This window comes from Plectropomus leopardus, chromosome 22 (genome assembly GCF_008729295.1).
Source record: "Plectropomus leopardus isolate mb chromosome 22, YSFRI_Pleo_2.0, whole genome shotgun sequence".
Taxonomy (NCBI): domain Eukaryota; kingdom Metazoa; phylum Chordata; class Actinopteri; order Perciformes; family Serranidae; genus Plectropomus; species Plectropomus leopardus.
Window position 1 is genome coordinate 9,843,170 of NC_056484.1, and position 18,459 is coordinate 9,861,628.

General features: G+C 40.5%; 1 protein-coding gene across 1 annotated transcript in view; it reads left to right on the plus strand.

Moving 5' to 3' along the window:
* Positions 1–18,459, plus strand: part of plxna4 (plexin A4) — a 304,616-nt gene that overhangs the window by 26,915 nt on the left and 259,242 nt on the right. Inside the window, exon 2 of the mRNA XM_042511045.1 lies at positions 4,153–5,503. Within this exon, the coding sequence (XP_042366979.1) occupies positions 4,259–5,503 (1,245 nt within the window). The 5' untranslated portion in view covers positions 4,153–4,258. The remainder of the gene's footprint in view (positions 1–4,152; positions 5,504–18,459) is intronic.

Below are 18,459 nucleotides of genomic sequence, written 5' to 3' on the forward strand. Positions count from 1 at the left end.
CACAGCTTGTTAACAGGCCAAATAATACCAAGAGTTTCTGTACTGGAAAAAAAAAAAAACGGTTGGCACGATAAATGTGTCCTTCAAAATAAATAAAATGTGTTTTTTTTACAAACTTGACACGTTCTAGATTGACTTGTGGTCCATTCAGAATGGACTCGCAACCCACTCTTGGACCGCAACCCACCAGTAGGGAATCACTGCTCTAGCTGGTCTGTGAATGTTGCACATTTTCACAACTAGATTTTATATGATTTGTATAAACTCAGTCACAGCAAGCACAAATTCTTATTTTTTTTATGATGTAGATAATCTATGTTGACAACATAATTAGAAGATATTTTGCTGTCATGCTGTAATTTTCACTTCTGAAACATTATCACCCCCAGTGTCACACCTTGTTTTAATATGCATATATATAAGCAGGCGAGGGACAAGGCGTGTAAGAAAGGCACGCAACTGGATAAACTATGTGTTAGAATAATCAGTCCCTGTGTGTGTGTGTGTGCACGCGTCTGATATATAAATTCTCAGAACCAAAGTAAGCTTTAATTAATGCCGCCTGATGATCAGCAGGCAAAGGCAAACAGCAACTAAACGAGCTTGTCCCCCCCGTCAGCAAGGATAATTGCATTTCACCGACAGATTCATGTGGCAGACATGCTGCCATTGCAGGGTACAGCTGATGAGTGTCACTTTTTTTCTCCTGAGTTTTTTGTGTTTTATGCTCGCAAAACTCCATGTATTTCTCAAGGGAGACCACCAGGAGCCTTTCTTTTGTGTTTTTTTTGTTATATTTTGGATGTCAGCCGTGTTTGAGCACAGCAGTGTTAATACTCATGAGAATAGGTGGATGTGAAGGTGGTATAACAGCCTCTCCCTCAGTCTCTCACTGTGTCTCACACCCTTCTTCTCTCTTTTCGTTCTCCCTCCTTCCTTCCTGTCTCCTTTTTTATTAATAATAACTGCTGAATAAAGTTGTCTTGGAATTTCAGAGGAATAGTTGTTATGGCCGTCCCTCCCGCAAGGTAAATGAGAGGTGGGAGCTCCAGTGATTTCCGTGTGAGATTAATTTGCAGCTCCCCTTTATTTTTAGGTGAACATTATGGGCCCACTGCCCTGTCATTACTCCTCAAGTAACAGCAGCACCTTCAGCTAGCTCTTTTTTCTAAAACTCCCTCTCTTTTCCGCTCGCTCTCTCTTTAGTGGGTGGTCACAATAACAGAAACACCTTTCACTGCAATTGCCCTGCTGCAAATACCAATTTGGTGAATGATGATGTTGTATTTTTCTATAGCCCGCAGTGTGTTGATTTTAACTGAACACTTTGCTATTGCAACAGTGTTTTGGACGTATAGTTACTGTGTCATCTTTCAGTATTTCACTGAATTTGAAAAAACTGCTGGGTTATTTTAGGATACTGCCAAGTGTTTCTGTCATTTTGCCTGTATGTCCCTTTACCTGTTTCTCCCTTCACCCTGCGGCTGCGTCATAGCTATGGTAATGATCACTCTTTGACTCACACTCCTCTGTGCACAAACACACACATCACCTTTTCTATCTCTGTATCAGTTTTTATCCCTCTCATCATCCTCTCTGGTCCTCTTATCATCTATGGAGAGGCTGTCTGCTCTGTTCTGTCTCTCTCTGCCTGCCAGGAGATGGAGGGGAGATTGGTAAGATTGCAGCAAGGTTGCGGTTTGACACCACAACTTGTGATTGCTTCGATATGATCCTGAGATGAGATCTTGAGCTGGATAATGTCAGGTAGCACCACCGTTTATGGGTGGAAGTGTTCATAGTGGTTGATGTAAAAGAAGTTCTTGTCAATCTTCATTTTGATGAATAATATAATGAAGTTGATGAGCTAGAGTTGATCTTATATGAATATTTAGGTTTAATGACTTTTTACTAATCATAGTAAGAAGCTTCTCAAAGCTGTAGTTGGTCACTTTTATTAAAAGAACTTTTAGTGTTATTTGCTGAAACTATATCCTGACATATAGTAATGCATTACCCCGCATAAATGTAAACAACCAATCAGAGCCAAGGAGTCTTTAACACAGCTGTCAGTCACATCAATAAATGCTTGTAAACTGCGGTCAAACTGTCAGACAAGGTAGCACTGATCAAATATGATTTAAGATTCTGTCACTGCATTGACTATTTATCACCTCACAAGTTTTCAGAAACACATTTTAGTGTACTGTTAAGCTGTAAAATTCCATTTTGGCAGCCAGGTCACAAGCTTTCTCATTTTACAGCTAAATAATACACTCAAATGTTTCTAAGAACATTTCAGACAAGACATTGGCAATGCAATAACATAATTTTGATTTGCGTTTGATCAGCGCTGCCTAGTTTTACGGTTTGACCGCAGTTCATTCGCTGCGATTGACAGCTGCATTGAAGACTCCTAAACTTTAATTGGTTATTTTCCGTGAGCTGCGGTAGCTTTAACAATTGAAGGAGGAAGATTTGTCTCATGTAAAACTGTGTGGATGCCTTGACAGTTTCAGCGGCTTTAAGAAAAAGATTTTATCTGTAATGGGAAAATTCTAATTGGCATATTATGCCAAAATGAATGAAAAAAAAGTTGTTATTAAAAGTCATTCTTGTTATTTTTCAGCTATTACAAGAAAGTTTTTTTGGCCTCGCCATGAAGATTTTGGAATTTTTCTTGTTTATTTTACTTACATTGTTGTATTTTTTTGCTGTGAGCTAAAACACAAGCATGCAATTGTTCCGTAAAGCTGTTTATTTTGTTGATGGAGATTTGCATTAAGTGTGACAGACAAACTCTTGTGTAGATTTACGATGACTGACACTTCAAAGTCTTCACCGTGTACCTCTCACACAACAGCATGCAGACGGTTAAAAATTAAATTTGAAAAGGAAAGAAGATGGTATTGCTTGCACTTTTTTTTACATATTGCTAGATCATACTGCACGAACTATGCTTTAAATAAATGTATCTAGAACAAACTAATACCTTAAACACTTGCAAACCCTATGATGCAGATTGACCGCACCAGGATAACACTGTGGAGTTTCTAGTGCAAGATTTGATTTAGATTAGTGTTGCAGGGTAGTCATTCATGTGTGTGTCTGTTTAAAACTAATATCTGCATGCTACCCCAGGTGAACACCACTCCTCATAATACCCAGTTTGCCTTTGGAGAGGCCTAATGAGCAGTCGACACACAGGGGACCACCATGTTTACAGGAAATGCTGTCATTTCCCCTTGATGATCTTTGCTGGTGTGTGTGTTATACTGTGTGCTGGGTGAACTGACAGTATACATATCACAGTTCTACCCGCCACATGCAAAATGTTCATAAATTGGCATGGTTCTACATATGTGTGTATGTGCGCGCCTGTCTGCTATGTCTGTATGTGTAATGCTGAGACTTTGCAAATGACCCAAGGACTATAGGGAAGCTTATTTCTGCAACCACTTGCATTTCCTCCCTAATTGTTCCTCTCCTGTCCATAAACCCTACTTTGTGTGTGTGCATGCTTCTCTGTATGTGTGTGTGTGTAGGTGTGTTAAAGAGAGAAAGAAGGTCCTTTTCTCTCTGCTAGCAGTGTCAGCAGGTGAGCTGCCCTATTGGGAGAAAAGAGAGAAATCGCCAAAGCATGCAAATTGCCACTCCAAGGGGAGAATCAATTAGGTGCATAGCGGCTGGAGCAGAAAGGCAAGGAGGGGCGTAGAGAGGCAGGGGTCCATGCAGAGAGATGGTGCAGAGCCATGCTGATCACCTCCTCTGAGACGATGCATCACTCCTCCTCCTCTGTCCCCTTCCTCAATCCATGGACTGATCCCATTGGCTAAAGCTCTCTCTGCACACTGCCTTTAAACCTCTGCTGTGCCTCAGCCTCATTCCTTTTTCTGTCTAGCCCATTTCTTTTCTAATTATAGATTTTGCTAGAGTCTCAAGTGTGTGCCCTCTTCACCTGTTTTCCTTATTATTCTTTGTGAAGATGCTCTGCTCTTATCTGTGCCAGATAAAATTAGATCACAAAATACAGTCTTCCTATGCATAACGTATATCCATCAATACCATGATACAGTTTTCTTGGATGTGAAGTAATGTTTTGGTAATGTTTATGTTGCTGTTGTTAACTGAGTTTTTGCTCTTCCCCTTTAGGTGCATAATGTCCTCCATCTCGATAGAGGCTTGATCCTAATTGGCCGACAGTACTGGACTGTGCCTCCTTTCCTCTCCTCACCACTCCAAGCCTCAGCCAACAGCCATGATGTCCCTCACCAGGACACGGACCTGCTTTTTTGTATGCTGCTTCCTGTCCAGTCTGGCGCTGTCTATGACGTCTCAAACAGTGGTGCAAGCCCCGCAGACTCACAGTGCAGGCTCCCAAGTGATCACAGCATCCCTTCAGGAGGAGGAGTATTCATCATTTCATGCTGAGAATCCCGAATGGACATTCAACCATCTGGCAGTGGACTATCGCAATGGTAATGTTTATTTGGGAGCCGTTAATCGCATATACAAACTGTCCCCGGGCCTGGAGGTCCAGGTTTCCCATGAGACCGGCCCGGATGAAGACAACCGCAAGTGCTACCCACCTCGTATTGTCCAGCCCTGCAGTGAGCCACTAACACTCACCAACAACGTCAACAAGATGCTTCTGATGGACTATCGGGAGAACCGGCTGCTGGCATGTGGCAGCCTCTACCAGGGCATCTGCAAACTCCTCCGCTTAGATGATCTTTTCAAACTAGGAGAGCCCTTCCACAAGAAGGAGCACTACCTCTCTGGTGTCAATGAGAGTGGCTCTGTGTTCGGAGTCATTGTGTCGTATGGCAATGCCTCTCCAGACATGCTGTTTGTAGCTACAGCAGTGGATGGCAAACCAGAGTACTTCCCCACCATTTCGAGCCGCAAGTTGGCCAGAAACTCAGAGGAGGATGGCATGTTTGCCTATGTCTTCCATGACGAGTTTGTGGCCTCTATGATTAAGATTCCCTCAGACACCTTTACTGTCATCCCAGACTTTGACATTTACTACATTTATGGCTTTGCCAGTGGGAACTTTGTCTATTTCCTGACTTTGCAGCCTGAAATGGGTGGCGGACCAACCACTGGATCCTCCTCTACTGGACGAGAGCAGGTCTACACCTCTAAGATTGTCCGCCTCTGCAAGGCCGACACCGCCTTCAACTCCTATGTGGAGGTGCCAATTGGATGCATCAGTGGCAACGTGGAGTACCGATTACTCGAGGCAGCCTACTTGTCCAAAGCTGGTGCTATCCTGGCACGCTCACTAGATGTGGCACCGGATGATGATGTTTTGTTCGCCGTCTTCTCTAAAGGCCAAAAGCGGCGTCCACGCCAGGCCTCGCAGGACTCTGCGCTGTGTGTCTTCTCTCTGCGGAAGATCAATGAGAAAATCAAGGAGAGGCTGCAGTCGTGCTACAAGGGTGAAGGCACACTGGACCTGGCTTGGCTCAAAGTCAAAGACATCCGCTGCAGCAGTGCGGTGAGTACAATAATACATTTTGTGACATTCACTCACACTCACACAGACACAGATTTAATGTCAGCACTGGCAAAATATGTTTTATATTTGTAGTTTTTTTTTTTCATGCCACACATACTTTGTGTGCACAAGTACACACATTTTGTACTCTACCGTGTAGTTCTGTGCTCCTAATCTATCTGAACAGCAGGCGACAAGCAGTTCTCTTTAAAGTAGCATTAATCAGACCCATTTAGGAAAACACTATTTCATGAGACTGCATTAAGAAAGACTAAACACTGATGATTTCTTAGTGTAGATTTTTACTGAGGGACACTACAGGTGAGTCTCTCTGGAGGAAAATCAGTTGTGAAGGCTCTTCCAATGTTACAATAATTAGCTTGGGTGCACTGCGGGAGGCCTCAATGAACACTGTGTTCTTGGGTGGGTTCATGCTCCATCCCATTATGATGCAATATTAACCATCCACTGCCTCTTTTAATCCGCTCACCCTTTAGACAATGCAGCTGAATGCTCAGCCAAATTACCATAATTCCATTCTCCATAACAGCATTACAAATTCAGTGATTCAGTTCATTTGATTTCTCACTTTCTGCACATAAAAAACAAGGTTAAATTGGGTGTTACATGTTTAGACCACCTTCACAAGCAGCCAAAGCTGTTTCATGCATTTATTTTCTTGATCTTATTACGTCATTTACAAAAGCTGCCAACCTGAAGAAAGACAAAATTGCCACAATCAGAGTGCACGTTAGCTGTCATGTTCCTTCACAGGAACCACATGCTGACTTGCCAATATTGAGTTCAGAGAGGTGTAGATAATGGGTTAAATAACATAACATTTTGAAGATGACTGCATTCAGTTAATAGAGAAATCATATGTTTATCACTGCAAGTAAGTATGTAGCATAGGAATGTTGTGAGGAACCAGATGAGCTACAAGGCACCCCTATAGTCGCTAAGTTAATTGCAGTTAAACTTTGGCCTTTCAAAAACATTAAATAAGGTAAATAATAATAACATATTACATATGTAAAAACATGCTGAAAACTTTGTACCATTACAAAGGATGGAGGAAGACGGAATGAATGAAGGCACGGGTGAGCAAAATGCTTTTTAAAAAAAATTTAACCAAGAAATATAATCATCTGATTGGCGAATATTATCTTTCTCACTCAGGCCAGTCATCTGTACTATCTAAAAGAGTGACAAATGGGAATTTATTCTGCCACAAGTACTTCTAACAGCAATTTGATTGCTCGGTCATGGCCATATTTCAGAAACATAAATTTGATCCTCTCAGTGCGCCCCAGTCCATATTGCTCTGACCTTAGCCATGCACTATCTACAAGACATTATGAAGTTGACCCTCTCTTGTGTTTGGTTCTGGAATCACAGTGTTTATCTATTAATCCGTCTCTGGCACAGCACACGTGCCGGGGCGCCTTTGTCTGCTGCTTGAGGGCCTGATAAATCATGCCTTGGGTGGAGCTGTCAGCAGGGAGAGGAAGTGTGAGGGAGCACACAGGGGTTAGCGCTGAGGAATGATGCCATTTCAGCATGCGCCACACTATCGCCACCGCCACCGCATAAATTAGACCCCGCTGAACAAGTGACGGTGGACTCTGCAGGAGATAGATGAGTTGTGACACACACACACACACACACACACACACACACACACACACACACACGTACCACCACACTTGTAAGTATGGCTACTGCAGAGATGGAGAGGCAGAGAGAGGCTTTTGATGAAGTAGAATAATGGCAATAAATAAATTGTTTTATGAGAGTAATTTATTAAAATGTATATCAGATAATTCTAGGCTGCTTTAGAGTGGAGTTGATGCTACAGCCGTAAATAAGGCGTTATATGAACACGCAGATACATAAATCAGGGGGCCTATTGCTTGAGCATTAGTTAATTAGTAGATGTAAATATAGGCCATATATATTTCCGATGAGTGTTTTCACAATAAGACCATGTTAAACTAAAGTTGTAGGCACCGGTAACGCTCATCTCGCGTGTGTCTCAGTGATGGATGGCTGGTGTCTCTAATTTCCCATGGTTAATTTTTTTATGAATGGTTGGTTGTAAATGACTGATTAATTCCTTTGCTACTTTAAATGATGCATGACTGGGAGCACCATGTCCCTGATATCATCCAAAATGTAGTTTAAAGTCATCGTTCACATCCTCTCCATTCTGCGTAGGTGTAGTGAGCCAACATAGACACACCCAGTGTACACACACACACACACACACACACACACACACACACACACTCTAGTTTGAACACACCAAACAAGGTTGTAGAGAAAATTCTGGAAGTCAGAGTGGTTGGTTCCTGCTTTCACTAGACACTCTAAGTGAGGAATCACACAACCACATAAATATCAAATAAGGGTCTTGCTTTCTTACAGGTCTTACACTTGATTTTTTCCCTCTGATTTTTCCTGCAAAGAGTGTCGAACACTCAATAAAAAATGATTTGGATCAAAGATATGATTTAGACTGAGATCTCCATCAGTCTAAATATAAAAAAAATCTCCAGTTGTAAATGTAGTTTAAAGGTTCCAAATTTTCAACATACTTAAAGGGGCTTGTATTAGCAGCTCATTATCATTTTCTCTTCATGTTTCTTTCTACTTTGTAGTATTAGAGGCATTTTGTGAGCTTGCAGCATTGCAAGAGGACCTTTTTTATTGTAAATGACAGTGGTGGTTGTTCACTTGGAACAGGAAAGACAACCATTTTTGGACGTGTTAGCAATACAACCAGCTTAAAAAGATAGTTCAGATCTTTTTAAGTGGGATACCTATCTATTGTCAATGTATTATGTACAGTTAATGGTGGTTGGCATGCCCCCAGTTTAGAGAAGCCGCAGTAGTTGGCCATGCAAGCTGAGTTATGCATTGCTTTGGTCCGGGGGCAATAGCAAAACATACAAAAAACATACATAAAAAACATACATAAAAAACCCAACTCAATTGACCAAGGTGTCTGGAGGTCAGTAAAAAGTCTTAAAATGTCTTAATTTAATTTCTATGAATATTAGGCCTTACAGTTTTAAATTAGTCCTAAATATAATTTTGTGGAGTCTTAACTGCCACAAATATTTTATCCAATTAATTTATCCATCTTTTGATTTCTTTTCAAAATGAGTCTGCCTTCTTTCTGTGAATGTCTACATCTCTGATGTTACAAATCTTTAAACCTACCACCAAACCTAATGCTGTCTTTTTATTTTATTTTATGTAGACTCACTCTAATAACAATATTCCTACACACAGAACCACATACATACTACTTACCTTTATCTTACTTGCAATTCTAAAAAAAGGATGATTTGTCCAAAAATCAGTCTTATATTCAGTCAAATGTTATCTTGAAAAGGTCTTAAAAAGCATAAGTTTAAGTGTGTGATAACTGTAGATATCCCGTTGACTGACAAATGTATATTTTAGATATCTTTCTTGAAAAACGAGAAATACTCTAGTCTTAGATAAGCACAGTAGGCATGGATATGCTGAAGGACACAGGCCTGAGCAGGACAGTATAAACAGTATAAACAAACACTCTGGTTAGACCTTTGCTTCTTTACACTGTTTTTAAGAGGCTTTCAGTGAGAGTGGGTGAGATGAAAAGTGGGAGAAGTTCAGAAGAAACAGTACGTACAGAAAGTGGTATGATGGGCGAGAGAGCAGCGGAGAGGATAGATGGTGAGAGAGTAAGTGAAGGGGGATGCTTCCTCTCTCCCCCAAATGGCCACGCTTGGCTGAGCCACATAATGCGTGCTCAACAATATAAGTCTCCAAAAGGCCTGCATCCATAGATCATTGTGAAGTGGCATGTGACCTATAAAAAAAATGCTGCCTGCTCCCTCCATGTTCACTGTGTCAGCAGAAAAAAAACAGAACAACAAAACAGCGGGATCGCAATAAATTCTCTCTGTGCTCTCTTCTCTCTCATCCTTGATTCATTGCTTGCTGCCCGTTCCGCTCTTTTCTCCTTTTTGCCTGTCCTTCTCTTCATGTTCTTATAAAAACAGTCGCCACCATCCCCTCCCCTCGTTCTCTGTTCTGCTTGCCATCCTTGAGTCTGTCCTTCTGTCCCTTTTATTTCCTCTCACAATGCTTTCCACGAGCACAGGGCAAAGTTTTGTGCCCCCCTCCTCCCTCTAAACACCAATGAGAAAATTACAAGGTCGCCTGTAAGTCCCTGACAGGCCACAGCCATCCTCTCATCCCTTCTGCTAATGATCATTAATTACATGTCATTAACTAACATGCCACGGGCTATTCTTCCACATTTGTCATGTGCTATCGACTTCACATTCTGAATTCACTCCAATTAATTAGATTATTCTACTCGGCCGCTGCTGTTTCTTTGAGTCTTTTGCTTGATCTCTCTCACGGTCCTCCCAACACACACCTGCCTTCCTCTTTTCATCCTTCACTTGAAAGGGACTCTTCCAATATGACATTCTCCGTCTTCCCACCCATGCTCATATTTCATTTTATTGACGCTGTTTTGTCATCCGTGTTGTTTCGTGTTTGACCAACCTTTGAATGGTGTTGTCTCCTGTGCTGACCATCTCCATCCCTCCTCCTCCTGATTGCGGAGCTTAATCAGTGGCTGTCTGCCGCTGCTGATGAGTCAGTCTCGGCCACATCCTCAGGAAGGGAAAGGCTAGTGGATTCATTAAGAACATCCAGACTGCGCCCCCCACCTCCCCACTTCACCCCACTCTATCCACATATCCGCTATCCTGCTTGCTGGCTGGCTCGCTAATTAAATCTCCATACATGATACCACTTGCTAAAGGTCAGAATCCATCACAATATCATTATTCTGTGATTAAACAAATGTCTCCCGCTTCCTACACTATACTCTGCTGGCTGTCCTCAGCCTGAACACACTGACTGAACCGGGTGCCTTCATTTCTCTGCCCTGTTATTTTTGTCTGTTGCCGAGCTCTTTAAAAACTCTTTTGTTTGCTCCGTCTCTCTTCTCCAACTGTCTAACTCTCTCACTCCTCAGTAAGTAGTGCTGTAGAGTATTTAAAAAGTAGTTTTGCAAAATACACTGAGTTGAATTTCGTGATCACCACTTGCTGTTGGTCTCCCCCCAGACCCATTTAGTGTGCAGTACAGTAGAAGAAGAGCAGATTGACAGGCTGAGTTGAAAAAAATAAAAAAATTCTAAGCAGTCAACCAATTTACGGGTTACCATTGATAGCCCTAGTATTGCATTTTGGACCATATAGCTTACACTAAATTATTTCTCCAACATTTTGTCCACTATCATAAATATAACACATTTTAATGTGATGCAGTCCCCACTGACTTCATCATGGCAAATGACACATACTGACACGGCACCAACAAAAAGAAAATTTGAAAGCTGTATTGGATTGTGATGGATGTAATAAAGAATATCTAATAGACTGTCAGCTGTAGTCGGTAATGCATGCAGACTTGTTTTCCTCAATTTAGCTTTTTTTATCACTTGAATAAATACAGTTCTTGGTAGAAAATAGGCTGGTAATACCTGGTAATCATCCCAAAAGAAATAATGAATGATTTTCTGCCAGTGCAGAGTGAAGCAAAAAACACGGGTTAGGAAGTTATCTGACACATTTTTCTCTTTGTGATATCGGGATCTATTTTCAGCTTTTAGTTTGATATGAGAATTCCCTTCTTTTCCCCCCCAATCTCTGCATCTCTTAAACCCCCATCTCGCCTCTGACATTCTCCTACCTCCTCTCTCTCCCGGCTCTGCTTTAGTGATGTCTCAGTTTCATTCAAAACAGTCATGCTGTTTCCTAAGTTCCTGATTCGGTTATTTTCCCCAACCAATATTTATTATCTGTCGTAGCTGCTCAGCTAACGGTTGGCAGGTGCAAGCAGCTGCAAACATGAATTAACAAAATCTCACAGGCTTATCAAAGCCTGCCTCCTCACATTGAAACCTGCCAACGTAACGCACAAACATATCAACTTTGTTTCAGGCACACTCGGAGAAGTGTATACACAGCATTGCATATCCATTCACACTTTAATATACACATATTTACTCCAATTTCCAGCATTGTTTAATATGAATTTATGCTAGCTCACACTATCAATCCTCTATTTTCCATTCTGTAACCTCACTGAGAATTAATGACGTCTGGCATTGAACCAGCTCTGTGTTTCTGTGCATCTGTATCCATATATATTGTATTTTTTCTTTCTCTTGATGTAATTATTGTGGTTTTCCACAGTCCCTAAGACGCCATGCAAAGGGGAAGTCCACTTGGTGACAGAGCTTATACTTGCTTATATGCATCATTATTTTCATTATTCAGTCAGTGTGATGCAACGTAAGTCTCTGTCCTAAGAATGTCTTAACAAAACGACAAGGAGCACTGAACTCCAGCCACCAGAAACAGATCCACAATGACTCTTGATCTTACCAAGACCATGAACTACACATTTGATATTAAGAAGAAGAATCACAAGTTTCAGTTTAGTGAGAATAATATCTTTGTGTATCATCCATAAAACAGCTGTTTATCTTAACGTCATACTGACTAGGTTTGGGTACTGTTCACATTTGAACCACTAACAGTGCTGGTACCTCCAATTAGGGACTGATACCCAACAGTACCTTTTTGCTGCACTTGACGCATTCTGGAAATACAATAGTGTAATTTTCGAACAAGCTGCAGTCAACAAGTGTTTCTGCTTCTCTGTTCTTTTATTATCACACACAAAGCTAATTCTCGGTCTGTTGGTCTCTCTGTCTGTCTTCTGTGTGTGTGTGTGTGCGTGCGTCTTCTCGTCTCTCTCTTCTCCATTTAGTCACAATATGTGTGTAATTTAAATAAACACAATTGGAAAACAGCAGTTATAGTAGGCAATTTGTAAAATAAAATAAATGGGAAAATGTGCCAGATTGAGTGAAACTATCGATTTTACAGTGAGAGGTTCAGCCTGCTGGAAGGTCCTTGGCCAGTTTCCTGGTGTACTCAGTTACTAAATTTTGATTTGACGCTAGTACAGACATAATTTGGTTGAGACCCTTAACAGTACACAGTTGGGTGCCTTACCTTAATACTGGCCTGCAGGAATATTTTGAACCTTAAACTAAATTCTGGACATTCTGTATGCATTTCCACCCTAAAATGTTTTACTGCTTCTTGCCCTTCTTGCAATACATTTGTAAATGTCTAATCAAAAGTAAAAATTCACATTTGTAAGAGCTTTTAACCAGCAAGGCTATGATGCTAAGTCTTCTTTTCCTTTGACATTCTGCACCTCACTCTGTTTCTGCCTTAAAATGCATCTAAAAGCAAAAGAGCCCTCAGATGACTCAATTGAGTATAAGGTCTGACAGTTTCCAAAACAGAGTGTTTTTGTGAGGAGGGAAATAGGGAAATGATTTATGGAAACAGGACACAAGTGGGAGAGTGACTTGAACGTTGCACATCTCACTGTCTGTGTGTGTGTGTGTGTTTACTTCATTGTGAGTGTGTGATGGTGTGTTCTGTCACGCGTTGCTAGTGTGATGGAGGGCACCACGGATGAGTAGTCAGACAGACTAAGTCTTGGCACAGTAGCCACTGGTCCCTTTGATACACGCCACACACACTCACATAAGCACACACACACTCTTTTACTCACAGGCACAAACAAATGAAAGGTAGAGATTCATTTAAACTTGCAGACTCATAGGTTTTAGCTAAATAAAAATGGCACAAGATGCAATTCTCCAGCTTTCCACCAGTGTAAGCAGATCAGAGAACTGCACACACATCATGTACAGTTTACATAACTCACCACTGGTTACTAGGAAACCAGAGGGATGTATCAGGATGCAAGTTTGATAGAGCCAAGCTTTCTTTGCCTGAGCTAGCTCAACAAAGCCTAAATTCAGTGATTATAGGTATGGTGGCTATCGACCTTCTTTGTTTACCTAGGCTTTGTCCCTTAAACCTGTTGCGTGTTTTCATAAAAGGGGGTGTTTGGTACATCATTTGACTTAACCCCACAAAACAGACAGATCACGTACTGCCTCTGAAGAAAAAAGTATTAATGCATAAAGCAACACTTACGTTGTGAATAAAGGCAAGAGAGGAATGCAGGCAGTAAATCACTGAATGTGTAAAGTTTTAAAGTAAGATAGTTATTTTATTACTTAATTCGCTCTAAATTACTATCACTTTTTCCAGCGTGATAACTGCACATTCAAAAGCTCTTAAACTCAATACAGCATATTTGCACATTATCTATATAACTGGATTTTAATCTGGCACAGAAGGATGTGTGGAAATCACTAGTTTTTGGCCAAATCAAAGTAAAATGAGTTTCATTGACTGATGCAATGTTAAATAAACATCAGCAAATCACCATCTGCAAAAACATAAGCCAAATTCGTAACATTAAGGTATGATTGAAGAAAATATACCACATTTTATATGCAGTGATGTCAGTGTGATAAATAATGTCGTGAACTATTAATGTATGCTGCTTCTGATTTAATAAAAGGTTTTTTACAGAGTCAGCGTGGGCAAGAGGCCAGAGAATACTACAAACATATTGACATCAGTGAGAGCAAGAGCAACCTTGCAAATGTAATAAAACAGTATTCTCACTCAGTTTTTCTGCATCACCACAGGGATGCATGTAGCTTACAGTGTCAAAAAGACACAACAAGATGAAGTACCGTTTTGGCCACTGCACAGCTTCAATCGGTGGAATTACTAATGTAACATTACAGCTCAACAAGTTTGCATACGTAACACATTCCTTCATCAATATCAGTCATAGAGAATATCATCAGGAAAAGCCAACAGATCTGCTGGCTCTCTAAACACCTTGCATCATAAATTACAATATATCTAACCAGGTGAAAAGAGATTCGCCATTTTATATCTAACTAACAAACTAAATTTGCAGTACACCCCTCAGGTCTACTCAGAGGATAATAACAATCCAACAATTCCATCACCTCTGTTTTTCTTCCTCTAAAGTTACTACAAGTTAAACTTTAATTCAAAATAATCTGCATTTTAGTATTCACAGGCCAAATATAAGTTAGCCTGTTGACATTTCTAACCATCACATTTGCAACCAAACTCCAATATTCTCAAATAGTACACTCACTTTGCAGTTTATAATGTCCACCTAGCTGAAACTTTTGCAGTCTAGTAAAATAGTTGTGCAATAAATCCCACTTTTATAGCAAATTGTATCTGGAGAAACATACTGCATGAAGCACATAAAACTGTTTTCATTAAGTCTAATTTGTCTACTGCCATAAAGTAATAAAACAAGAATAATATATTGAGGTAAATATGTTATATATAGGAAATAAAAAACAGCATATGAGTCATTTAAAGGATTAGAGCTAACATATAAAGGCATATAAAGTCTTCCAATCATTCTGAACAAAACATGTTTCTGTATGTCTTGATGTGCAGCTAAAGAAACAAACACTGTTTTTGCAGAATCTTTGCATCAGAGTGATTCACTACTGCAGCAGAAGTCATACAGCCAATGTTTTAGTATAGTTAAATTGGATGATGACATTATATCTTGCAATGAACACCACAAACCCACTTAGTCGTGACATAATTCTCAAGTGCCGCCAATCATCCTGGCAGGTCAGTCATTTAGCACAGTGGGCTAGAGGAAATACTGGATGTCTAAGTGGCTAATTATACAAAGAGCAACCACTAGGATATATTTTTCTTTCATTTTACTCCTCCAGTCTTTTTTTCCGTAAGGGAAGTTTTGCCGTTTAATCATCCATCACTCAGTAAAACAAGCTACTCATAAACAACAAATGTTGCATGAAGACTTTTTATGATAATAAATTAAAGTGCAGAATGAGCATACTTGAATGGATTTGGGAAGAAAGTAATTTAAACTGCCACATGGAGTATAATAATGCATTAAAGAGGAATAGCTTGGAGTGCAAGAAAATGGACTCTTTGGAGCCTCCAACGGTTGAGCAGCGACATGAAGCGGAATGTCTCTGTGGTTTAATGTGTGTCATTAACTTCGTGAACTTGCAGCCAATGGAACGGGCCCTCACAACAGTGCAAGCCCAGATTAGGCCATACATCAGAGAGCGTTGGAGAGCGGATCTCTTTCAGTCCCCACTAATCGCATTGAGCAACTCTCTCTCTGTTTCGCGCGCGTCCACTGCCCCCTCTCTTTTTCTCCACTCTGTATCTGCTGATCCCTCTGCACAGTCCAGAAGAGAGCTCTCTTTGTGCCGGTGCTGGCAGGCAAACAGAAGCAGAGATGGATATGGCTGAGAGTGACCTGATTCTGCCTCAGTGCCTGGCCTCTGTCCAAATACAGAGACTCTGCTCTCCTGTCCCTCTGTCTTTAGGGAGGAACCCTCCGTCTTTCTCCTCTGTTGCTACGCTGCGGGACGCTGGCTGCAATACCCACAAGACCTGAACAAGAATTGAGTTTGTAGTTTCAAGTCATTTGAGTTTCTAGTTACTGTTATAAATCTAGCAGTGTGCACACATATTAAAAGTCCAGTGTTTAGGATTTAGGTGAATCTATTGGCAAAAACATAAGCATATATAATATATCTAATTATGTTTTCATTAGTTTATAATCACCTGAAAGAATTGTGTTTTTGTTACCTCAAGGCCTTTGAGTCATTTGACTTCATTGGTGTTTTAAAAAACATCTGGCATCCACCTTGCACACTGTTTTATTGTTCTTCCATTGCGGAAATTTGCAATATGAGACACACTTAAAGCACACATTTCCTCTCTTGTTTCTCTCCATTGGAGTTGCCTTCTTGGCTGTGTCATCCACCTGCATTTGACACCGCAGTGACCTGAAGGTGCTGAGCTGTCGTGCCTCTCTGTCGCTGCATCATACACTATGCACTGAACAATATAGTCTATGGTCTCCTCACTTTTGCCCTCTCTCTCTCTGTTTGGTCCACACCCTCCTCCTTGTCATCATCATTCACCTGAATATTACGTCTTGTTGCAAATGTGTCCCGTTACTACATTTTTCCACTGCTTCCTGGTCAAACAACTCTTTGCTAAGTCTTTTGACAGATGCAGAAAATTGAACCTGTTCAGAAAACGTAAATGACAAATGAAGGTTTTGGAGTCAGTGTGTAAACAGGACACAACATGTGGTTGTATCTACTGAGGCCTTTGGCCTTTAGAATGAGCCATATATAACTACAAAAAGAGCCTGTCTTCCCCCACAAAATCCACCATGTTTTACTGTAGTAACCCTCAATGGAAGAACCAAACACTGGCTCTAGACAAGGCCATTTGCATTTTTGGGTATACACTCCTGGCACACAGGAGAAGTTTCATTCTGCAACCTCAACCTCTGAAGACCACTAAATGCTACACACTGGACATTAAAGGTGTGTACAACTTCAACTGCATGAACTGCAATCTTACCAATAATACATTGTTTAAATCTTATATCTACGGTTCCCAGGAATGGAGGAGTTTGAAGTCTTTCCTTGCTTTTTCATTTTAATTTGTTCATAGAAATTAAGTGTGAGAAACTATAAGAGCAAGAAAACAAACAGAAGGGATTTATCTTCAATTGGATGCATTGAAATCAATCTGTTAGCAAAAGGAAGAGGCCAAATGATCTCATTAAACAACAGTCTTTTGAGGTGCATGCAAGCATTCAGCACCACTTCTACATTTTGTTGTCATTTTGTTGAGCCATACAACAATTCGTCATTTGTGTTCATGTTTGAAAATCACATCTATGCGTACAGGCACCTCATGATTAAGCTCCTTGGAAAGTAAACGACAGAAAAAGAAGATGAAAAACTGTCCTCAAGGTCTGCATGCAGTCATTGTCTGCCAATGGTTGGACATCTTGCAAAGCACCTACCTTTGGAATTTTGACAGAAATGGTTGAGAGAGAAAAAGTGAAAAATGGAAACCCTCTGTGTTTGAAAATGCATTAATGAGATGGGTTGAGAGACCGAAAAGGTGCATAAAATGTGATAGAAGCTGTGACAGCGGTGTCATTGGCAGACAATGTCAAGGGCTACATTGATATTATTTGGTATTCTGACTAGAGACGTCTTTGGCATCACAACTACAAATGTCATGTTTTGGTGGTGGCGTAATGAAAATGTGTCTGCTTTGTGAAAGGCCTGACAGACAAAGTATATTTCATTAGATTGCAGAATGCGGGACAGAGATGGCAGCTGTGATTGGCAACCAGTAGAAATAATACAGAATGTGTCAGTGACAAAAGATGGAAATACACACATTTTCACACATATAAAAACATCCTTTTTTTGCACATGCATCAGCCCTCATTCACACCATCACATACAAATGTGTTGACAGAAACTCTGAGGTAATGTGAAGTGATTTCTAATGATGGAAACCACTTTTGCTCTTTTGGTAAGTAATCAATCTTGGGAGAACTGGCTGCACCTTTTATTTTCTTTTGAGAACACATTCAATCATCGAGGCTCCAAATACCAGATTGTGCCCCATTTTGCTTGTGGTAGACCCTTTTAACCTTTGAACCCTGGAATAATGAGGGTCCTCTATAAGTGATGGTAACACAGAGAGGATTCTGTTATTTTTTGTCACCAAAACAAGGGCTATCAATTAAACAGCGAAACAGCTTTACTGGTGATTGGAGAAAACATTATAAGTGGACTTTATAGTGGAGAGTTGTGTTGGCTTGTTATTACATCAGAAAGGGAGTGGAACTGTGTTGATTATGAAATGTTTTTTCAAGAAAGGGGTGATGGGTTAGTCTGCAGAATAAAACTGCAATATCAATTTTGGCAGCTATTATAGATTGAGTCTTAGTCTTTAGCAGCCTGTACTCAAAGAAATGCATGAAAAGGACACAAGTCCTAACAATGCAATATATTGTGGTGGGCACAAAATGTGTTAAAATTACATGTTGGCAATATGAAAACA